The 24,894-nt window shown below is 45.6% G+C and overlaps 1 protein-coding gene across 4 annotated transcripts in view; it reads left to right on the plus strand.

The window, feature by feature from the left end:
• Positions 1-24,894, plus strand: part of ST3GAL3 (ST3 beta-galactoside alpha-2,3-sialyltransferase 3) — a 143,569-nt gene that overhangs the window by 95,115 nt on the left and 23,560 nt on the right. For all 4 annotated transcript variants that reach the window (XM_081143646.1, XM_081143647.1, XM_081143649.1 and 1 more), the window contains one exon: positions 20,998-21,092. In XM_081143646.1, coding sequence (XP_080999772.1) covers positions 20,998-21,092 — 95 coding nt within the window. The remainder of the gene's footprint in view (positions 1-20,997; positions 21,093-24,894) is intronic.

The following is a 24,894-nucleotide window of genomic DNA, read 5'->3' on the forward strand; positions in this document are numbered from 1 at the left end:
TGAGGAGTTTGCCATTTTATTTTATTTTCAATTGCAGTTGATATTCAGTATTATTTTATATTAGCTTCAAGTGTATAACACAGTAGTTAGACATTTATAATTTAGGAAGTGATTCCCCCCATAAATAGGCTTTAGTACTCACCTAGCACCATACATACTTATTATAATATTACTGATTATATTCCCTATGTTGTACTTTTTATCCCGTGACTGTTTATTGTTATAAAAACTCTTTATTATGAGGTCAGAACTTTAGAAGTTTTAGAAAGGTCATTACCTGAAGTGGAGGGGAAAGGGTTAGAGGAGGTGACACTGGGGAGGGAGATGCTGGGAGTCAGTGATAAGGAAGGGTCGGTGAGATGTTAGGGAAGGAGAAATGGCATTCGGTGGCTCCTCCATAGGGGGGAGTAAAAACGGACCCCCAGATTCTGTCCCTCGCAGCTGGGGAGATGGTGGCACTACTTCCTAACCTAGAGAGCACAGAGGGGAGGGCAAGTGTGGGGGCAGCTGTTGAGTTCATTTGGGGAAATGCTGACCTTGAGCTTCCAATGGAGTATCCAGTAGAGAGGTGAGCACCACTGTCCTTTTAGTTTTGTTTTCCAATTTTTTTCTTATAAACAACATTGCTATGAATAATATTCATATAAATAAGTCATTATGCAGTTCCTTGACAATTCCTCATGTCCCTGGCATAGTGAAAGAAATTTTTTCTTGATATTGCCCTGGCTTCTTGTATTTATCCCTTTTTATCACTGGGCATCTCAACTTGAAATCTGTTTACCTAAACTTCCTTCCCACTCCTTCCCCTATCATTTATCTTACAAGCATTTCCATATACTGGGTACCATGTTAGGTACTAGGATGCAAACTAATTTTTACCCTAGACCTTCAGTCTAGTAGAAGGGGTGTCAGACATAAAAACAAAACTGTAATGTAGAGTGTTGATGTTATGGTAGCTGAAAGTATAGGATGCCTTGAATATACTGAAAGGAGGCACCAAATTAAACAGGGGTCAGAGAAGGCTTTTGTTTTTCTAAGGAGGATTCCTAGGCTTACTCCTCTTCTACCATTATTACTGACAGTACCTCTTGATCTTCATTGTAATTATTTGCTTCTAGTATTTAAAAGCCAGAGATGATCCTCTTATTGGTTCATTGATAAGTGGTATCTCACCATCATTTAGTTGAAAACTTTTTTTCCTGTTTTTGTTTTTATTTTGTATTTAGCAGGGGTAGGTGCTACATGTGTCAGTGGGTGGGATAGATATTGTCAGTAGCTCCTTAAAATATGTGGTCTGTGGACCTGAAATGTTCATGGGCCCCTCAAAGCCATACCCAACAAGAGCCAAAGAGCTGTGCCTTATCCTGGTCTCCTGACCCCCTCTGGAATCACTTGCTGTCTGCCTCACACTCCCATATTCTTTCATCACTACCTGTTCTCTAAGATATCCAGGTAAGGACATTGTTATGGTCCCCTTCAGCAGCCTGGACAAAATGCTGGAAGTTCCTTTCCCTACCCGACTATTAGCCAGCAGCACTGGGAGTATGTATACCAGAGAACACCTAGAGAAACCATCTTCTTTGCATGAACTGGTTAGAGAAGGATTTTTGAAGGAAGTGGTATTTTATCCAACTTCTTAAAGTTGCATAGGGCCCAGCCAGGCGTAGCTCAGTGGTTGAGCATCGACCTAGGATCTAGGAGATGGGGGTTCGATTCCCGGTCAGAGCACATGCCTGGGTTTCGGGCTTGATCCCCAGCAGGGGGTGTGCAGGAGGCAGCCGATCAATGACTCTCATCATTGATGTTTCTCTCTCTCTCCCCCTCTCCTTTCCTCTCTCTGAAATTATTAAAGACGTATTTAAAAAAAAAAAAAAAAAAGATTGCATAGGAATTAGGCAGTTGGAAAATGATATGTGTTCTAGACAGAGGGAATGTATAAACTAAGAGCACTGAGAACCACAAGGATAGTCAGAGAACTGCAAGTGTTTGGACATGCTTGGGGCACAGTGTTATATCCTAAAATGTTGGAAAACAGGCTGGAGAAGTCATGAAGGGCCTGGGACCGTTACAGGTCACTCTAAAAGGATTTTGATTGTAACCTGAAGAAAATGGGGAATTATTGACATGTTTTAGACAAGAGTCAAGAGAGTGACATCATCAGATTTGCTGTTTGAGAGACTGTTCTAACCTAATATGGAAGGTGCATTGGAGGAGGGTACATCGAAACGTGAAGATCAGTTAGGAGACTGTTGCAGTAACTGCTGAAGGCAATTCCATAGGGATGGAGAAGAAAGACTTGGTAACACTTAGTAAATACAATCAAAGTGTTCCTTCTCTCCTCCCAGAACATCTCGTGTGGCATTTCTACCACCACCACCACATCTGATCATAGCACCATTATGTCTCCACCTCTAGGACCAGCAGCCTGTCATTCCTCTCTCTGGCCAGCCCTAGCACCTATTATGCCTACTGACTTGATTTCATGATTAACTAGGTATAGAAGGTTGGGGAGAGGGAAGAATATGGAATGACTCCCAGGTTTCTGTCTTCAAAGATAGAAAAAAAATAGGGATGCCATCCGTTGAGATTGAGAACCCAAAAAGAAGGGCATTTGTTTTTGGTTTTGGTCAGGAGGAGAGGAAAGGGCAGAGATCTTGAATTTGGTTGTGGACGTAATGGTTTGAGATGCCTCTGGAACACTGAAGGAGAGAGATGGAGTGGCCACATGCATGTGTAAGTCCAGAGTTCAGGAGAAGAGGTCAGAGCTGGAGCTGAGGCAGTGGGAGCTGTCAGCATACAGAGGAAGTTTTGGCAGTGGATGAGGTAGTGTAGGTCAGGTGTGTAGACTGGTTCCCAAACTGGCAGCTTATTAGCCACATCCACCTGTACACAGGCTTCGTGTGGCTGGACTGTGTTTTCAAATAATGTGAATACTTTTAGGCATTGAGTCCACTCTAGCTTGCTATGACCCTGTTACTTTTTGTTGCCTTACATCTGGTCCAACTAACATTTATAGTATCTTCTTGGCCCTTGTAGGCATTTGAGATTATAATTTTGGAGGGAGAAGAAGAAAGCAGAAGAACATAACTCTGGGGAATACTAACTCATAAGGGATTCATAGGAGGAAAAACTAAGGAAGGAAAAAGGGAAAGAATGGACAGAGGGATTGGAGGAACTCATGAGAACAGTATTTTGTTTTCTTCAAAATTATGGAAGGCAATATAGGCAAAATGTAATAAGTATAAAACGTGGATTCCATTTGATCCAACAGTTCCACTTCTAGTATTTCACATAAGGAAATAATCATATTTGTGCACGCAAGTTATAATATGATGCTTGTTGCAGCATGTTTATGATAGCAAAAGATTGGAAACAACACCAATGCCTCCTATATGAGAATGCTTAAGTAAATATTGCATGTCCGTGTGATGAAATAATATGTAGTCATTAGAAGTGATGATGTCAGACTATATTTACTGACATGCCCCCACAATTTTTTGTTAATTTTTCCAGAGCAAGTTATGGAACAGTACATATAATTCCATTTTGTAGAACGTCTAGTTGTAGAAGGAAACGTCTGGAAGCCTTCACACACAAATCACAAGAGCCTCCCAATAGCTAAATCCAGGAGAACTTTCTCTGGGGCCTGTGTCTTTGACCTTTCTGAGGCTTTTGACATTGTTAAACTTTCTTGGCTTCTGCTCCTTGTCATCTTTCCCTGAGGCTGGCAATCAGGACTGAAAAATGGCATACTCGGTCCTGGGAGAGAACTTCAGAACTGGCAGCTTGTTTATACCCTAGTCACACTCTAACAGGGCACTTACTGGGCAGTGCTCTGGAGGGAGTGGTTATGGACAGTGCTTCCCTGGTCCTTATTCCATTTGAGTCTTCATAACTCTTCTGAAATGAAACCCTTCCCAGGTCTCTGGTACAGGTTTCCTCTCTTTGCCCACCTCCCACACTCTCTAGCAAAATTCCCTGGCTATCCCCTCTCTCCCATGCCTTCTGTTCAATGAAGGGGTTATTTTTAACAGTGTTGTATATACCATGCTTAAATCCTGGCAAAACACCAGAGCTTTGGAATAGACACAGAAATAGTCTCCCACAACCCTTCCTTTTCTAAAGTTTTTCCTTTTAAAGAGATAAAACAAGTTATCTAAACTGTGGGCAGCCCTACCAAGAAAGTCCCTAGACACTAGCACTGAGAGACTGAGCTTACAGCCTTGGCCGCAGAGGTTGGGCTGGAGGCTGGACCTGCTGCCACTTTGGGACTTGCTTCAGCCCAGGGGGAGATGGTTCCTGACACTTCCCTGGGCTTGGTGGGTCTAGAATCCCTGTGTCTGAGAATCACAGAGAGTACCTAGTCCATCCCCCATTCCCAATAGCCAGAAGCTCTTAACCTCCAGAAGCAGCCCATCCACTTCAAGATACTCAGTAACTGGAGAGTTTTAACTAAGAAAAGCCAAAATCTGCCTTCCTATAACTTCTACCTATGGGCCTAGTTCCACCTGCCTGAGCCACACAGGATATGTCTAATCCCCCTTCTCTGTCAGATTTTCAGAGATTTGAAGCTGGTGATCATGGGCCCTCAAGTCCTCTCTCAGCAGACATCTCTGCTCTGAACGCCCCTCCCTGTCATGTTCTCATCTCTGGGTCGGTTCCACTTGATTACTGTTCCTTTAGGAGGTACCCAGAGTGGAGCTCATGCTTGCTCAGAGGTGGCCTGCCGTGCGGAAGGGATCAGGATAATCAATCCTCCCATTTTTAATGCTCCTCATAGTGACTGCCACCCAAGAGATGCTACTTTGGTGGTCATGTCACATTGACTGTAAGCCTGTTCTTGACGTGCTGCTGCCGAGTCCCCATCCCCTTCCTCCTCAGGACTGATAGAATGTATGGGCCCAAACCATGCCTGGCCATGTAGCTGCCTATTGAGAGCTATTTGGATCCTCCTTGGATTTCCAACATAAGCTGTTTCTTTCCTTTCTGTTTGTCTTCCCTAGATTTGATGATTGAGCCATTCTATCTTTGTCCAAGGAGTATACATAAAAACAGAGACCAAGATAAGCCTAGAACAGAATCTGGCCACTGACCTGGTAGGTGTGAGCAAAACTCCACCAGCTACCAGACTTGCAAACCACTCTGCCATTAGCCCACATTGCTGTCCCTCTCTCATACCTCATATCATATCCAGATATTTTCTGCATGCTCTTCTATGGTCCGCATGTAGTATCTACAAGCTCCATGCACAGACTCATCCTTTATAAGCACCACAGAGTCCTAGAAGGAGCACCGATTTTGAAATCCAAAATCTCAGGTTTCAGACCTGGCTTGTCACCTTCTCACCTTGGACAAATCACTTCAACTCTTTGAACCTCAGTTTCTACATCTGTAAATTAGGGGGAATGCCCATCCTGCTCATTTCAGATGGCTTTTGTGAAGATGAAAGCATTACAGTATAATGAGAAATGGTAGGCAACAGTAAGGTGATGATAATTCATAAACATTTATTGAAAACCGCAGTGCTTAAAAGTAGGGATCACATACGCCTTGTTGAATGTTTTCCATCAGGAGGTTTGATGTGCCACTGCCCATCGCAATGACAGGTCCACCAGGAGGAAGGGAGCTAGAGCCTGGGGGTGGGGGAGTCAGCACTCAGGGACTTGGGGTAAAGTAGCGTAAGTACTTCCCAGGAGGGTCTGAAAGCAGGGTAACAGTCGGCCTTTGCTAGTCACGTTTGGTGTCAGGACACATGTTGAGAATACGAGGCTTGAAACCTGCAGGAGGCAAGGCAGGAATGGAACCTCAGAGGTTGGAACTAGAGATGGAGAAGTCCTCGGTGAGAGCTGGGTCTCTGGAGTGGTGGGGGTGGAGGCAGCCGACGTCAAGCTGAATCATGAGGTGAGGATCTATGGTCAGTGCGTGTGGGCTGTTCTGGAGGAATGAGCCTGGGAAGGGAGAAGAAAGACTGGCTGGAAGCCGGGGCGAGCGTGGCCGTGAAGGGGGAGTGGGCGTCTGGACCGGCAATGGGAAGGCCCCCTTATGCAGACTGGAAGAGCAGCGATACAGAGAAGAATGCTGGCGTAAATGATACAACAGGTCCTTAGGACAGTGAGGGCAAGGATTGGCCTTTGATCTCAAGAGGGACACTCTCTCATTTGGTAGCAGGTGCTGAGAGAGAAGCTTGAGAAGAGTGGACATGTTTGTAACACCACTGTAGAGTGGAAGAGACTGCTTACTGGGGCAGCCCAAACACTGTCGGGCAGCACAGCAGGCCAAGCGGAGACCGTGGATCTATAGTGGCTCCAGTTGGTGTACTTGTGTGGGTTTTCTCCAGCAGGCTTAGTCGTCCAGGTATAGGGACAAGGATTCTGAAAGAAGTAACTCCAGACCGGAAATTATGTCCCAGATTGACTATGTTTCCTAGAGGATTTCTCTGTAGGGAACGGCTTCTGTCCCGAAAGTAAGGAGAAAGGTGCCGGAGTTGGGGTAGAGACAGAGCTCAGGCCACTCCAGAGGAAGCAGCCATGGCCAGACCGTGCTGCTGCCAGATAAACAGCTGGCCACGGGCAGTTAGTTGCCAGGACCCTCCTGGCCTGTAGAGCACTCTGGCTTCCCTGGAATGAGGTGGCCAAAGTCCTTGGCAGGTTGTATGCTAAAGGTGGAGGATCCCAGAACCCTGGTGGAGAACTCTGGAGAAGGGGGCTAGGAAAGCTGGCGGGCAGCATCGCAGCATAAGCCTGTGAGACTCAGAGGACCTCTCGCCCATGGGTCAGGGCCATTGGAACTATGGTGATGGAGAGTATGCAAGAGGCTGGACTATGAGGCACAACAGTCCCTTGGCCTTTGATACAAAGATCCAGTCTGAGGACAGGACTTCTAAATACCTCACTCAAGTCATTCTGGAGCCTTCAGCTGCCTGAGGTAAGCAAGGTGGCTCACAATCTAACCAGAGGAATCAACGTCTGGGAGCAGGGCCCAGCCTGGCCCAGGGAGGGAGTCCTGGTGGGGCTGTTGGTAGTTATTGGTAAGACAGCTACTACCATCAACCCTACCTCTGACCTGGCACTCCCTGCAGGAGAAGGAGGGCATGACTGATACCAAAACTGGGAGGGAGCGAAGGAAAGAACGGATAGCTATTGAGCAACGGTGTGCCACGAACTTTGCATGTTTATCTCATTTCATCTGTGAGGTAGAGGTATTATTAGCCCTGTTTTTCATTCATTCATTCAACAAATATTTATTGAGTGCTTGCCCAGTGTCAGGTGCTGGAGATACAGCTGTGAGCAAAACAAACATCCCCGCCTCTGTGGAGCTCGTATTTTAATGGGGAAACAGGCCGAAAACCCAGATATATAAATAAAATGTATAGTACATGAGATTGTAGGGAGTGCTAGAGAAATATAAAGCAGGAATGCTGAATAGAAAATTAGGGAGGGTAACTGGGAAAGGTGACATTTAAGTAAAAACCTCAAGGGCCATATCCAGTTTTGCTCAGTGGTTAGAGCAACGGCCTGCGGACTGAAGGGTCCCAGGTTTGATTCCAGCCAAGGGCACGTACCTCGGTTGCAGGTTCCCTGTCCCCAGTCAGGGCACGTGCAGGAGGCAACCAATCCATGTGGATGTGTCTCACTCTCTGTCCCTTCTACTCTCTCTAAAAAGCAATGGAAAAAATATCCTCTGGTGAGGATTAAAAAACAAAACAAAAAAACCTAAAGGAAGTTGGGGGGGGCATGCTGATATCTGGGCGAAGAGCCTTCCAGGCAGAAGAAACAGCCAGTGCAAAAAATGTTGCTGGGAAATAAGAGATGAAGTCAGAAAGTTAAGAAGTGTAAAGCATAGGGACACTGTAGGTCATTGTAAGGATGGAGGAGTAACAGGTTTTCAAGGATCACTGCCTTGATGAGAGTGGACTGTTGTGAGGCAGGGAGTCAATAGGGGGCTATTGTAATAATTATGAGAGAGATGACGGTGACTCAGACCACAGTGGATAGTGAAGGCGGTGAGGCATTGTCATGTCCAGGATATATTTTGAAGGTAGAGCTGACAGCTCAGAAGTAGATATAAGGGAAAGCAAAGAATGTAGGCTGACTTCAGATATTCTGCCTGAGCAACGAGAAGAGTGAAGGTCCACTTAACAAGAGGGAGAAATGACTGCAAGAAGAGCAGGTTTTAGGGGGAGTATTAGGAACTCAAGCTGGAGATGCCTCTTAGACATCCAAATGGAGATATTGAGAAGGCAGAGGACTGTGGGAGTCTGGCATTCAGGGGAGAGGTCTAGTCTATGAAAATGAGTAAAGGTAAACGGAGAAGAGTAGCAGGGACTGAGTCCTGGGGCATGCCCACGTTTAGTGCTGCAGGAGTTGAGGAGGAAACGACAAAGGAGGAATGCCCAGTATGATCGTAGGAAAGCCAGGAAAATGTGGTATTCTGGAAACCAAATGAAGAAAGTATTTCAAGAGGAGTAATTAGCTATGTAATATGTTGCTGGTAGGTAGGGTGAATATATAAGTTATTGTCCAAACTCAAACACTTCTGAGAGTGAAAGTGCACATTATTAATAATTACTTCAGGATAAGACACATAAACCAAGATCATCCCAGGCAAATCAGGATGTTGTGTAGTCACTCAATAAGAATTTACCATTGGGGAATATTATTCAGCCATAAAAAAGAGAGTGTTTTCTTTTGCGACAGCATGGATGGACCTAGAAGGTACTATGCTAAGTGAAATAAGTCAGTCAGAGAAAGACAAATATCATATGATTTTACTTATATGTGAAATCTAAAGAACAATATAGACAAAAAAACAGAAACAGACTTATAGATACAGAGAACAGACTGATAGTTGCCAGAGGGGAGGGGGCTTGGGGGACTGAGTGAAAAAAGTGAAGGAATTGAGAAGTACAGATTAAGGATAGTTAAAGTAAAGTGTCTTCCCAAACCAGCAACGTGTTATAGATGGGAAAATCATTTTGAGAGAGACACCATAGTAAATTTTTCCAGCAGCGAATACATACAATGCACTCGGGAAAGTGAGACAGTAAATATGAAAGGAGCTAAAGATAGCCCGTGTGTACTGGTACTTTTTGGAGATACCCAAGTGTCTGACAAAGTATGTCATGATGAATTGACTCTCCTTTTCCAAGTATATAACTACACCATTGGATGCTTTTATTTTCTGTTGCTATTGTGCTTTCCTCCATTTTTTTGTTTCCTTCTGTTAATTGCTATAAGTTATTATAGTAGACATGAGTTTGATTTTAAAGCTTTCTCTGGTATATTCATAAAAAGTATGTGAAGTGAGTACCATGAAAACCTGATAACAATATCTGATCAGGACCCTTCCCCCCTTCCCTCCCTCCCTCCCTCCCTCCCTCCCTCCCTCCCTCCCTCCCTCCCTTCCTTCCTTCCTTCCTTCCTTCTAGTTAATCCTCACCCCAGGATATTTTTCCCATTGATTTTTAGAGAGAGTAGAAGGGAGAGAGGGGAGGGAGAAAGAGACACATTGATTAGTTGGAGACAACTGCCTCCCATATGCGCCCAACCAGGGCCAGGGATGGAACCTGCAACCCAGGTATATGCCCTTGACCGGGAATTGAACCCACAACCCTTTAGTCTGTGGGCTGATGCTCTAATCACTGAGCAACACCACCCAGGACTCTTTCATCTTGTTCCTTCCATGATGTTTGTTGTTTTATACAAAGCATCTGTTAATCTGATAATGCTTAAAAATATTTTTTAAAGAAGTAAGTTTCATTTCAGAATGAGGATAGGTGGGTCCAACTGGACCATCCTCACTTTAGGGTTTGAATAATATAGAGAATATTTCATTTTCTTTAAAAAGAATTGACCATTGTATTTAGCAACATGAAAGTCATTGGTGACCTTGAATGATTAGTTGAAGAGTCATTGGAATGGATTCAAGAAAAATGAGAGAATGATCAGCAATGGCAGGTGTAGATAACTCTTTCAAGGTATGTTTCAGTAAAGAGAAAGAAACAAATGTGTGGTGACTGGATCAAGGTGGTAGGTGCATAGGTGACTGTTGTACTATTCTTTCAACTTTTCTGTATGTTTGGAAAAGTGAAAATCTTAAAGCTTTAATAAAAGGGAGGGAGTGTTTAATGTGAGAAAAATAACATTTGCATGCTAATAGGAATGATAAGCTCCTGGGAGCAAAAGTTGGCCGTAGTTACAAGTATGGGCTGTTTAAATTGAAAGGAAGGTCGAGAACATAGGCACAAATGCAGGCAAGTGGCAGTGTGGAGCAGGTAGAAGTGCTAGTCTGGTTGTTTCAGTCATGTCAGTGCAGTGGTAGGTAAGCAAGGTCGACTATTGAGATAACAGTGAGGGAGGAGGTGCTGGAAATGTGAAGAAAAAGGAGAAAGTATGAATAGTTATCTAAGAGAATGGGAGAATGACTGGGCTGGTAGCATATGGTACAGCTGCCAAGGCAGTAGGAGGGTCTCACTCACTTGTCCCAAAATTTTCAAAGTCATAAAATATCTGGAGCCCCTAGGCTAAAGTAGGTAGCTGGAGTATTTCCTTAGAGGAACAGAGTGCCCAGCTAGGGAACTTCAAGAGCAGCCTTCATTATTTCATTGCTCACCCTGGGGTGGTGAAGAGGTATGTGATGTAATCCACCTGCATGGTTCAGGGCTTCAGACTTCCCTGGCCAGCGCAGTAGGCACACCCTTCACACTTCTCTACAGAGAGAAGCAGTTAGGCCATACTCAGGCCCCAGAGGCAGTGAACAGCCAGATGGTTTGTCCCCTAGTCTATGACTTGAGTACTCTTTGCTGGAGGTGGGAGGGAAGAGGAAGAATAGGTTTAGGGGAAGATAATGGACTCCTTTTAAAAAATATTTTGAGCCTACGTGCCAGTAGGACACTTTGGGCAAGATGGTCCAGATGCAGTTGTGTATGTAGTTCTTGAACTCAGAATATAAGGCATGAGTTTGATACGAGGATTTAGCAGCCACCAGTTGGTCATTGGCATCTGGATGTTTGGAACTTGAACCCTCCAGAAACAGTTATATTTTTCAGTCTTTCCTGAGACTGTAAACAATGGTGGGATACAGAGCAGATGGTGGTCAGCAGTGACTGCCCTTGTGCCCTTAACCTAGGCTGCCTTCCTCAACACTCTCTGAAGGCAAATGGTCATATCTGACAGGTCAGCTTCTGCTCATCCACTGACATGCCTCATTCCTAAGCAGAGGGGGAAAATGGCTGACCCCTTCCTCTGGGAATTCTATTTATCTGTGGCTCTCAGAAAATAATATACCTGTATTAGTTTCCTGTAGCTGCTGTAACAAATTGTTCTTTCACAGTTCTGGAAGCCAGAAGTCCAAAATCACCATCCCCAGGGTGAAATCAAGGTCAGCAGAGCCATTCTCCCTCTGGATGCTTTGGGATGTTATCTGTTCCTTGCTTCTTCCAGCTTTTGGCTGCTAGCATTCCTTGGCTTGTGGCTGCATCACTATAGTCTCTGCTCCTGTGGTTACATTGCATTTTGCTCCGTATGTTGTAAAATCTCCCTCTGCCTCTCTCTTCCAAGGACACGTGTGAATTTAGGATCCACTTGGATAATCCAGGGTAATCTCTTCATCACAAGACTCTACCATTATTAGGCTTATATTTTAACCAGGAAACGCAGACTAATAAACAATAAGTAAATTATTGCAAGATAGTAAATTAGAGCAAGATAATATTTGGGGGAAAAGAAAGAGCACGGTAATTGGAGGTTGTAGTATTATATAGGATGGCCAGAGTTCCCCTCATGGGCAGGGTGATGTCTGAATAAAGACTAGAAAGAGGTGAGTGAGTAAGCCAATAAACATCTGGAGGAAGAATGTGCCAGGCCTAGGAAACAGCTCAAGTAAGGGCCCATAGGCAGGAAGGAGTGTGACTGTGGTACAGTGAGCAGGGGGAGAGTGGTAGGAGATGAAATAAAAGAAGAAATGGGGGAGTGGGGTGTCAGGTTCATGGATGGCTTCACACTTTACTCTGATTGAGGCAGGAAGGCATTGCATGTGTGGAAAGATTGATCTTTGATAGAAGAGTGGACACTTTTTCAGTTTTATAAAGAGGGAAGGAGGAGGAAGTGGAGTAGATGCAGGCAGTTTGCAGACTTGGTGGGAGGCAGACTCTGATCCCACTTAGCAAATATTGAGCACAGTTCTAGGTTCTGAGGGATGTGGCAGTGAACAAATTAGGCAGGTCTCTCTTCACTTAGAGCTTACATTCACCATATTATAATAAACCTACTACACAGAGCGAATAAGTAGAGGAACAAGATCACTTTAAATAGTGCTAAATGTTTATGAAGAAAATAAGACGAGTGACAGTGACAGAAAGAAGAGACTCATGTTCGATACAGGAGCCGGAGAAGACCTCTCTGAGGAGGTGACATTCAAACAGAGATCTGAATGAAAACAAAGAGCTAGCCTGGGAAAGATCCAGAGGTGTTCTGGAAAGGTATAGATGTGGAAAAAGTTTGTCGTATTCAAGGACTAGACATAAATTCAATATACTGTAGCAGAGTGAGCGGGGGTGGGGGAGGGGGAACGGGACTTGAAACGAGGTTAGAGGTAAATGAGGACCAGGCCATTGAACCTGTTGCTGGGTTTATTCAGAGGGAAGTGGGAAGGTTTTAAGCAGAGGAGTAGCATGATATGGTTGATGATTTAGGACTATCGTTCGGGCCTTTCCAGAGGATGGATTGAGGGGCAAGAGTGGAAGCTGGCCCCTGACCATCACAGCAGTCAACAGGTGATGATTTGGGCCCTGGCCGAGTCGCTCAGTTGGTTAGAGCGTCCCCCCAATAAGCCAAGGTTTCTGGTTTGATCCCCTGACTAAGAATCAACCAATGAATGCATAAATAAATGGCACAAAAATCTATTCTCCCTCACTTCCTCTCTCTTTCTAAAATCAATTTTTTAAAAAATTTTTTTTAAAGAGGTGATTAATTGGACCTGGGTGGTAGCAGTGGAAATAGAGATTAGTAGATGGATTTAGAATATATTTAGAGATTAACAGGATTTGCTGATGAAATGGATGAAAGGCAGCCAAAAAAAAGAGATGAGTCAAGAATGACTCCAGTTGGTTTATTTGTGAAATAGGTGTTCCTCTCTGTAGAATGTGATGATCCTGGGCTCATGGGTAAAAAGAAAAAGAATGACTCCTAGGTTTTGCTTGATCAACTACATTAGCCCAGCCTTGCCTTCCTCACCATCAAAGCCAGAACTCCCGCCCCTACACCATGGTCCTATGCATCATTGGTATTCTTACCATTTCTTCAAGTTTCCATCACACTCCTGTCCTTCTCACTAACTTCAGGCAGCAGGGCCCAAACAGCGAAATCTATCCAGCCACCTTTTCTGTGTCTGGGCTGCTGAACTGTTAGCGGAGACATACAAATATATGCCTTGGCCCCTCTGTGGCTTCATGGTCTCCAGCGTCTGCCGAGTGCTCAGCACTGCCCAGCAGTCCTTGTCCTTGGTTGACTTAGCATGGTGACTCTTTAGCATGCAATCTTTACCATTCATAAGTTACCACAGTCCATTCTTCCACACCCACAGTCCCTAACCCCAGAGATTTGCCAGAGAAGAGAGTCAGTGTGGTGAACACCCTCTCAGGTGCCTCCCTTCTCTAAACGCACCTATCAGAGTAGCCATCTTCACATCCCCCCCCCCCACTTTTTCCGGGGAAAGGTATCCTGCCTTCTGTGCCCCTCCCCTTATACTCTGGCGCTGTCACCTCCCAGTCCTTGGAGCCTCACTCTGCTGTAACCTCTGTCTCTCGCACCTGTCCTTTTCGGCTTGTCTTCAGAGCACCAGAATACAAACGCGCTCAATTCTCCCCCCCCCCCCCCCCACTCGCCAGCTACCATTCCATTGTCATCTTCTCCTTCACTACCAAGTTTCTTTAGAAAATGTCAGATCTCTCTTTTACACTCTCTCATTTCTCTTTCTCCTCAACCCCCAGCAGTCTGGGTCTGTCCTCTCTCCACCCCTGATATACGCTTCCCTAAGGGGCCAATGACTTTCATGCATTCCCAAAAGCAGTGTGATAAATAAAAATATGGATGTAAATTGTGTAGATCCATGAGAATAGTGTGAGGGTGAAATAAGATAATGTGCGTAGAGCACTGATAAGTGTCTAGGATATAGTAAGAGCTCAATAACTGTAAATTACTCTTATTGTTGTTGTTATTGTGGCATACATCATATATTTCACAATTACCTGTGTCTGTATTTGGCTGCCTCACCCATTATCTATGAAGGCAGGGACTCAGAGCTGTTTATTATCATATTTCCAAAGACTAGACAGGGCCAGGGATAAACTGGGGCTTTCCACATATTAGAGAGATGGATGGTGGGCACTGGAGACAGATGGGACCATGTCCCTGGGCTTTGGGTTCTGTTGCCTCTGTCAACAGTCCAGCTATCATCCAGGCTTTCACTGGGGGAGGGGCACTTGCCTCTCATAGCAGCTTCTCAGCTCACAGTTCTCTCCTCCACCTCCCCATGCTTCCCTCCCCTTACAGAGAAGTTTGGGCCCCTTCCCTCCCTCCTTCATTCACACCAGGTAAAGGCTGTCAGCACTCAGCGGGAGCCCTGTCAGTAGGAGCCCAGGCACTGCCCCCTTGAGGGTCACTGTCTTAGCCTTTCCACTCCTCCTTCAGCATAAGCCTCCCTGCCTGTCATACATGTCATGCATGTGGCTCCAGCCTGTCTGGACATATATGTGGCCACAGTCCCTAAGCATGCAGTGGGGCAGCAGCTGGCAGTGTTTCTGACCTGAAAGGGGTTTGCTATGAAACAGTAAGGGATATCGCTGGAAGCCTGGACCTTTGGAGCAGGGAAATCAAAGTGTTGTGAAGAGCCCCACAAAGGCAGCCCTCCACCTCCCACCCCTCACCCCCCCCCCCACGGACCTCCACAGGTGAGCAGAAATTTGGCCACACTATGGTGCCTGTCTCCCTGAGTGCTCCTCTTCCAGCCAACTGGCATTTACTGAGCACCTGCTGTGTGCTTGGCTGTGTGCTCAGGGTGGAAGCAGCCAATTATATCAGTGTGTGGCAAGTACTATGAGGATGGACTTCATGAAGAAGAGTGGAGACCTGAGGAGGGCTTGGTCATCCCTGTGTATAGGTAGAGAAGCTAGAGTCCTTTGAAGAATGGGCAGAAATTTCGCATGTGAATGAGAAGGGTGGGGAGAATTCAGGCAAAGGAACAGTGAATGTAAAGGCATGGAGGTGTTAAAGAGTCTGGCAGAGTCTAGACTCTCTAGTAGTTGGCTACGGCTAGAGCTTAGGGAAAGGGAGGAGAAGAGAGGTGCCAGATCACAGGGGCTTTGTGAGCCAGACTGAGAGCTGAGACACCATCCTCTAGTAGAAGCTGCAGTGTAGAAACCCATATTGAACTAATTTGAGCAAAAAGGAGATCTGTTGTTTTATAAAACTCTTAAGTTCAGGGTTAAACTGTCAGAATCTAGGGCTCAGTGTCTTTCTCCCCATATCTTGGCTCTGCTTTTCTCTGGGTTTGACTGTTCTATAGACAGCTTCTCTGTGTACCCACAGAAGATGGCTCCAGCAGTTCTAGGCCCAGGCTCGGCACATTTTTTTCTTAAAGGTCCAGATAGTTGATATTTTCGGCTTTGCAGCCATATATTCTCTGTCACAACTACTCAGCTCTGCTGTTGTAGCATTAAAGCAGCCATAGACATTAGGTAAATGAATGAGTGTGGCTGTGCTCTAATAAAACTTTATTTACAAAAACAGGCAGCTGGCCTATGGACTGTAGTTTGCACAAGCCCTGTTTTAGGCTTACATGGTCTGTACAGCTCACTATCTGAGGAAAAAAGAGAGACTCCCTCATCCTCCATTGCCCAAATGGTAAATCCCAGAGAAGAATTTGATTTGTCCCTCTTGGGTCAGGTGCCCATTGTGGAGCCAATTACTGTGGCTGGGAGGACTGAAGTATCTTAATTGGCCAGCCTGGGACATATGCCAGTCCCAGTAGTGGTGGTGGGGTCAGCGCAACTGGGACCATATGGAATGAAAAGTGGGATGTGCTTACAAGAAAAAGGGGAAGAAATGAAGATATCCACTGCAACGTGTCAACAAGAAAGCGTGAACTGAGTGCCCCAAGTTACCAGTGATGATCCAGCTTGAAATTGGTCCTGACACAGCCTCAGGGCACCAGGCCAACCCTGGCAGCACCGATGCATGCCCTGCCCTGGCTTTTCCTCTGTGCAGTTTGCACCACAGCTGCTTGATTTACACCCAGTCAGAATGCATTTGCCCACTCATTCCTTCTTCACACCTTGCTCCACCTGCCTGGGTGGGACTAGAGGGAAGATTCACTGGGAGAGGGTACCTGGCGGAAGCTACTCTTCCCTGGGCAGGTGTTGCTTCACTGTCCAGCCTCAGCAGTCTCTCTCCTTGTCTTGATGAGAAAGTTCTCTTTTCTCTTGTGCCTTCACCTACACTACCCTTGTCCTTGAATACCCTTCCCAGCATTATCCACCAGACTTAGCTCTGTCTTGTCGTTATCTCCTTCAAGATTTTCCTGTACCCTTAAGTTCGTCTAAGACCTCTGTATCCCTACCTATTCCAAATCATAGGATGTGCAGCCATCGTTTTGTGATTATTTGTTTACCTGTATCTACTATTTGCTCCTTAAAGGAAGGACCAAGACTAATTTACATTTAGGTCCCCAGCCAGCACTAAGCACAGGACCTGGCACTGAGTAGACAAGTCGTTTTTGGACGGGGCAGGAGCTTCGTGCTCATACTTGGGATAGTACTTATGGGTGATACCTGCAGTTTGTCGTCTTTGCCTCCGGGCTACTTCCCCCTGGATATATGCCCATCAGCCCTTCAGATTTACCATCCTTTCTCCTCAGACTCCTGCTCTCCTGTGAGATCTATTTAGGTGGTCAGCAGGGACAGTGGTAGTTAAGCTTGAAAAAACATTTAGAAAGTACCCACTTTGCTTATTTGCTTGGACATGTGCCAAGGTCTTACTGTGCAGGGCCATTTATGGTAGGGCTGCCACAGCAAGATCCCAAATAAGACCAAGGTAGATTCTAGAAATCTGTGTCCCTCTGCTTTGTCCACCCCCCACTTCCCAGAGCAGGTTTTTGGAAGATGGATCTGTGGGGATTGGCTTTCACCCCATTTAATGACAGTCTCACTTTTGGGGCCAAGACCTGTGGCTGAATCTAACAGGCTAATTGTTGTGGCCCCTGGTCTCAGGACTCACTACTGGGCCCTGCCTCCCTTTTGTCTCTTGGGCTGGTCATACTTACAGGAACAGTGTCTAGAGGGCTGGCCACCCAAAGAAACAGGCACAGATGGAGAGCTGAAGCTGTGTTGCCCTAATACACCAAATCCACACCTTGGGGCACCTTTTTCAGTTGGGTTGCTGGGAACTGAGATGAAGACCTTACTCTGAGGCTGCTGGTGCCCACACGCAACTAGTCTCCAACCTCTAATAAGACCCAATCACCTTTCCTGCTGATGGCCTGGGCCTTAGGAAACAGTTTAAGTCGATGAGCTAGAATTGGGGACATTACCTTCTACACAGCACCTCAGCCATACCACTGACCATTATATGAGCTGGAACATCCTTTCAGAGGGTCCAAGTTGCCCTTCCTGACTGGTCAGAGTCTGTAGATCTATGGGCATGTCAGCCTCTTGGGTCCTAGGGTCCCAGCCTTGCTGGGAGAGGCACCCTTAGCACGTGCCTTTTTAGAGCCCCAAGTCCCTAAACTACTACGCTCTAGGATCTAAGGGGAAAAGACAGGCAGATCCCAGTGCAACTTCCGTCTTCTCCTTCCCCTGTTCCTTCTCACGCACTCACACACACCCTGCTGAAACCTGATCCTAAGGCTGCCTCGCGTGCTGGGCTCTCCACAGGGCTGGCGGGCTAGGGCCTGTCTACTGGATCCTGCCCCACCCTGCCCTGCTACCCCCTAGGCCAGGGCAAGCAGGTCAGGCACCCCACACCCCCACTAGTCTGACCAGTCATTCTGCACCTCAAGGGCCACCTCCACCCTGGCCAGACTCCCAAACTGGCACCCTAGTCTGGACAGAAGCCCTGGGTTCTGTTCCAGATGCAGCATGAGGCTCTGCCCAGGCCACCTGCAGAATTAACACAAACACACACATACACCACCTCTACCCTCACCCCACCCCATTTCCTGTTGTTTATGGCCCTATTCAGCTTCCAAGGCTCTGCAGGCACTGAGCCACCTCATGGGGGTTCAGCAAAATATAGTGGAAACATTAGAGGAAGAGTACAAGTCTCTGCCTGGGGGAGTGGGGCAAGACTGTCCAGAGGAAATAGCATTTGGACTTAAAGGGGTTTTCCAGGCAAATAGAGAAGGAAGGGGGTTGTGTATCCTTGTACATTTAATTGGGGGGAGGAGGGGTGTGATTTGTGGCACATTACTAGCAACTTATGGTTATTTGACCTATTGTGAATTAAGAGAAAGTTGTGTCCATTTGCATAGCAATGTTTTTATGACATTATAAACTGAAAAAAATAGTCTACAGAGCTGTCTAAAAAATAATATGAAAAAAGGAAAATCAGTACAGATGTATACCAAAAAGTTAATTGTCTGTGTTGTGGGATTATGGGTATTTTTTATTGGTTTCGTGTGTGCATGCACCTATCTGTACTTTTCTCCAAAATTAATGTAAAAGTGACATAAAAAAATAAGAGTTCCCCCCCCCCCTCCCGGCTAGTGTTGCTCAGTGGTTGAGCCGTCCCATGAACCAAGAGGTCTTCGGCTCCATCCTTGGTCAGGGCACATGCCCAGGTTGCAGGCTTAATGCCCAGAAGGGGGGGGTGCAGGAGGCAGCCGATGGATGTCTCTCTCATCAGTGTTTCTCTCTATCCCTCTCCCTTCCTCTCTCTCTAAAATCAATAAAAGCATATTTTAAAAAATAATAAGGGGTTTTTAGCCCTGGCCCGCGTGGTTCAGTTGGTTGGGCGTCGTTCCATGCACCAAAAGGTTCGATTCCAGGTCAGGGCACATACCCTGGTCGAGGGCTCGATCCCCGGTAGGGGGCGTGCAGGAGGCAGCTGATTGATGTTTTGCTTTCATATTGGTGTTTCTCCCTCTCCCTTCCTCTCTCTCTCAAAATCAATTAAAAAACAATTTTTTTTAAGGATGTGTTTTTTAAAGTAAAAATTAACATAATGAACTTTCTAATCAGCTGAAAAAGGGGGAAGGGAGAAGAAAAGAAAAAATATGTTGAGAGTGTTTGGCTAGATCTTAGGAGATTTCATTAGCACATGACATCCAGTACGTATTGGGAGCAGATAAAATCCTGTCCAAGCCTGACTGAGGAACTTGGTAAAATTTTATCAGCTCAGCTCCAACACAGAAGGAGAGGTTCTTGCTGCAGGCTTTTCTAGGGACCTTGTTTCCTTTGCTGTTACACATGGACTGTGGCCAGCGTCCTCAGTGCCTCTAGTGTACCATCAGATATATTCTCTCAGGTGTTAAGTGCTCGGTATGAGAAACATGCGTGACCCTTGTACACAGAAGGGAAGTGTGCTAACTCAGAAGTGTGAAGGAAAGCTGCTGTGCACCTCCCCATGCTATCAGGTGTGACATCTTCCTAGCAGCGAATAATGGGGAGAAAGCAGGATCAAAAGTTTTCTGCCTCTTTCAAGCTCACTTCAAAACCTCTGATAATATTAGATGTCCAAGTGATTACTGATTTCATTTCTCCTGGGCATGGAGATTATAATGGTGCTAGTGATGATGGAGATGAGAAATGTAGGCTTGAGTTAGAGTACACTGTGGGATAAGTTGTAGGGCTTAAAGGGCCTCTCCTCCAGTCTTCAGTTTTTCAATGGCTGAGTTAGTTGAATTAGAAATAAAGAGACAGAGTCACCAAGGCCTAGGCTTCACACATTCATTCTTGGCCAAGAAGGCCCTAAGCAGCCCCACAGCAAGGACCAGCACAGTAGATAACCAGGTGCTGGCCACCTTCCAGGATGCCAAGCACCCTGAAAAAGGTCTCTAAGCCTGGGTGTTAGGTTTCATGTGAAGCCGTGTTGTCCACACGTCTCTGAAGAGCTTGGTTCCTCCTGTACCTTTTCACTCTTCTCCCACTCCCTTCCACATCCTGTGTGACTTTGTCCTGTCCTCCCCAGGCATGCACCCTGCCCTGTCCACTCTTTCGCTTTCCCAAGAAAAGTGAAATTCACCTTTTCCCTTCTCCTCAACTCAATATCAGTTCACCCTTCCTTTCTCTTTTCCCTCCTACCTGTCTTCCAGGCCAAAATTACCCCTTCTCCTTAAGCTCCATACCAGTCCCTCACCTCCGAGCTCTGCGTTCCCTCTGTCCTCTCTGTCAGCAGAAGTGCTCAGGCTCCTGCTTGTCTGAAGCCTCCCCTTGGCCCTGCCTCCCAGCCTCCAGATACTGCAAATTTTCTCTTCTAAACCTCTCCTGTGGCTGTTCACCAACTTTGCCCTCTCATCATGAATTCTCCTTCTCCTCACCCTGGGTGGTCCACCTCTCAGAATTCTCTCCAGGATTCTGTCTCCTTGCACTCGCTGTGTTTTGAATTATTTTCCTGCTCCACTGGACAGTATCTGGTCTCTGTGTTCCCATATTGCAGGAACAGTGTGGGCAGCAGTGACTATTTGATGGGTGCATGCCTGGATAACCTGCCAGAGGGCTTCCAGCTTAGAAATATTGATCCCTGGTGAGCAGGTCTTGTCTCTCCATTCCTGTAGCTGGCCACATAAGGACTGGCCAGATCTGCTCCTTTAAACTCGGGATCTGCTGAACAAGATCTGTCAGACCGCACACAGCAGCTACAAGTGAACAGGCTGGGGTAGCAGGGTATGCTGGTATATGAAAGGTGGCCTCCAGTAGAGCCATTGGCAAGAGAGATGTACAGAAGAGCCAACCAGTACTCCAGCCTATTGCATTTGGGGATCCTCAACAGCCCTGTTGTATTCCAGGTTCTCCAAGCCAGCACCCATGTTCCTGGATGACTCTTTCCGCAAGTGGGCTGGGATCCAAGACTTTGTGCCACCTTTTGGGATCAAAGGTCAAGGTATGTTGAGAACCCTGACCCACTCCACACTAATATCTCATTTTCCAGACTATCTCCCTGCACTTCAGGACAGGGCTGTATCCTCGGAAGTGCCTATGCTGGGGATCACCCCTCTCCCACTCTCAACAATGCCTTGTAATCTCTTCCTCTTTTCCTTTCTGTATTTTTCCTCACTTATTTATTTTTTTATGCTCACCTGAGGACATTTTTTTCATTGCTTTTTAGAGAAAGTAGAAGAGAGAGAGAGAAACATCAGTGTGAGAGAGACACATCCATCGGTTGCCTCCTGCACATGCCCCGACCAGGGCCGGGGATTGAGCGTGCAACAGAGGTACCTGCCCTTGGCCAGAATTGAACCCAGACCCTTCAGTTTGTGGGCCTACGCTCTAACCACTGACCAAAACTGGCTAGGGTTCCCTACTTCTTTAATGGAATATTTACTCCAAGCCCAGCACTTTGTCAGGGCTAGGAATATAAGAGTGGAATAGACAGATATGGTCCCTGTCTTCAGAAAGCTTCAGGCTGGTGGAGATACAGACATTCAGAGTGCAGGACAGTCAGGGATCTGATGAGGGAAGGAAGAACATGGTGCTGAGAGATCATAGAAAAAGTGGTAACAGAGATACTGGCACTAGAAAACTAGGTACGAGGTGGAAGATCCCAGAGAAAATAGAGGCCATCCCCCACAAATGCCCCCAGGCGCCTCCTTCATCCCCTCATGTTTTTCACCTGTCCTGTTACTAGGCCCCCCATCCAGTCCTTTCCTATCCTGTCCAAAGCCAACTTTCTCCCTATATTCTCAGAACTCTATCTGCTTCCGTTGCCTCAGGGACCTCACTCATGTGGGCCCCTCCTAACGTAGACTTTCCCACCCCTGATAGTTTGACAGTTCCGTGTCTTTGTCAGGCTCCTGCACTGTTTCACAGAATGGTAGAGTATGAGCTTTAGAGTCAGATACAAAAGGATCAGATCTCAGGACTACCTTTTTACTAGCTGTGGCCTTAGACAAGTTACTTAACTTGTCTGTGCTTTAGTTTCTTCATCGGTTAAGTGGAGAAAATAACATCATTGTATTAGGTTGTGGTCAGAATTAAATAAGATAATTGTTAAAGGGGTACTACCATGTGGCCAGGAGACCCAAGAATACCTGAATCCTCTATTCAGCCAGCCCAGCCCTCCCTGGAAAAAAAAACAAAAAACAAAAAACAAACCAGTGGCCAGCAAAAGGACAAAAGGTTTGACCTCAAACCTCCAAGGACAGATCTAATAGGTTGGACTGAACCATATGAAAAACTCCTTTTTCCTCCCTCGGTGCTGGTAGCCATGCCATCTACTCTTTTCTCCTAAATCCTCACTCAACACTATGGTTCTACTAAGCTACAAAGGCCAGCAAAGGCCATTACAGAGCTCATCAGCCAGCAACAAAAGAACATTCAAAAAGTTTATGCCCTTTAGGCTAAGGTTCCACCTGCTAGAAACAAAAGCCCAATCCGTATCCTTGACCTTGGCCAATTAGTGGCAAGATGGTTTTCCTCAGAGGTGAAATTGGAAGTGGGAAAAAGGAGGGGACCTATGGCCTTTACTGAAGCCCACCATAGAGGATACTGAAGGCACTTAGTATAGAACATTCCTTAAAGATTTGTTTCCTTACCCCATTCTCATTCAACTTCTGTAAAGATTAGCTGTGTCTACTGTCTCCTCTTTCTCACCATGTACTCCTGAAGAAAGTTTCACCCCCACCATTCCAGTGAGATTGCAGTGCCCAATGCAGAGCATACTTTTTAGTCCTTAACTTGACCTCTCAGCTGCATCTGACAATGTGGTCCATCCCATCTCAAAAAATGATGAGGTGGTTATTTTTAAAGTTGGAGGCATCCTTTTTTCACATGAAATATTTTAGGCACATAAAAACTAATATAATGAGCATCCACGTACTCTCTACTCAGCTTAAGAAATAAAGCATGAGATACAGTTAAAGCTCTGTGTGGCCGTTCCCACACCATGCCCCTCCTTCCCAGGAGACCATTACCCTGGTTTTGGTGTTATCATTCCAATGCCTGTTTATATATTTCTACAATGTATGTATATATCCATTAAGTATATGACATTCTTTGCATATTTTTAAACTTTACAAATAGTATTATGTGTGTGTGTGTATATATTTTTCAAAAAAAATTTTTTTGGCTTATGCTTTTCAGATTACCTGTACTGGTACATATCTCTCTAGGTCATCAATTTCTCTTTTTTTCTTTTTTTTTAAATTACTGTGTAGTATTCTACATACCACATTTAACCTGTTTTCTTTTGGTGGACATTTACCTTGCCTCCAGTGTTTTGCTATTACAAACAATCTGCAATGAACATTCTTGTACAAGTCTCCTTAAACAAATGTGCAAGTGTTTTGATGTTCTCCACCTAGGAGTAGGTCTATGCACAGTCTGTGCACATCTGTATCCTTACTTAATATTATTAAGATACTCTTCACATGCCTGAAATTAGCTTCAAAACAATAAAGTGATGGGGGAGAGAGATATAGATGATAAAAGATTGGCCCAGTGTTGTTTATTACAGCATGGTTGTTATTTTTTAATACTGTTCTCTCTACTTTTGTATGTGTCTGAAGTTTTGCAAAATAAATTGTTTTTAAAAGTGCTGGAACATAGTATGGATGGTGTAAATACTATTATTATATGCTTTATATTTATAATATTTATAAATACGTCTTTTGTTTGCCAAACAAAAAAGATACTCTTCACTATGGTTGTGCTGATTTACTTACTTATCTATAGATCTTTATATACATTATCTTTTTATCTTTTTAACAACTCTGCAGGGTAGGAATTACCGTCTTCATTTGCAAGATAAGGAAACTTAAAGCTCAAAGAAATTAAGTGATTACTCTAAGGTCTTAGGTAGCAGAGCCAGGATTTAACTCTAAAACCAATATTATTATACATGATATTATAATCTCATTGTAGCAGAATTTGAAAGGAGAGCAGTTATCATTGCAGACGCCAGAGAGAGGCCAAGAAGAAAGAGGTCTGACTAGTGGGCATGGGATCTGAGAGCACAAAGGTCATGGGGCCCTTGCTGAGGGCTGCCTGAGTGGAGTGCAGGCAGGCAGATGTCAGGCTGCAGGGTGTGAAGAGGTAAGGAAATAGGCACAGCCTGGCAAAAAACAGGATTAGAGATAGACAGTGTTCAAGGAAGGAAGTGAGGGGAAGAGTGTGTCAGAAATGAGGCAGAGCCCTGGCCAATGTGGCTCAGTTGGTTAGAGTGTCGTCCGGCACACCAGAAGGTCGTGGGTTCAATGCAGTCGGTGCATATGGGAGGCAACTGATCAATGTTTCTCTCTCTTTCTCAAATCAATAATAAAATAAAATAAAACATATCCTCAGATGAGGATTAAAAAAAAAAAAAGAAATGAGGCAGACTGGTCTGGCTGGGGAAGCTGGTTGGGACCGCTGTTCTTCATTCTTGGTTGTCTCCTCATTGGTTCTCTGGTGTCTGCTCAGTGGGGACACAGAGGTCAACATAATGTGGTCTCTGTCTCTGAGCAGGTACTCTCATTCCGGGCAAGTCCCAGGCCTGACTGCAGAGCTTCCCAAAGCCAAATGAGACTGCCGGGGAAGGGCTGGGAAGAAACTGCATGCCGGTGCTGGGGACTGGCTCCAGGCAGAGCTGAGTGTGCCTGCCTGTTCTCCTACCCCCCTCTCCTTTTTCAGGGAGAAAGTTAAGCCAGCAGCCCCACCAAGCTTGTTTCCAGAGCTCCCTCTCCCCACCTCCACCTCCACCCTAGCCC

This window comes from Miniopterus schreibersii (genome assembly GCF_964146895.1).
Source record: "Miniopterus schreibersii genome assembly, chromosome: 8".
Lineage (NCBI taxonomy): Eukaryota > Metazoa > Chordata > Mammalia > Chiroptera > Miniopteridae > Miniopterus > Miniopterus schreibersii.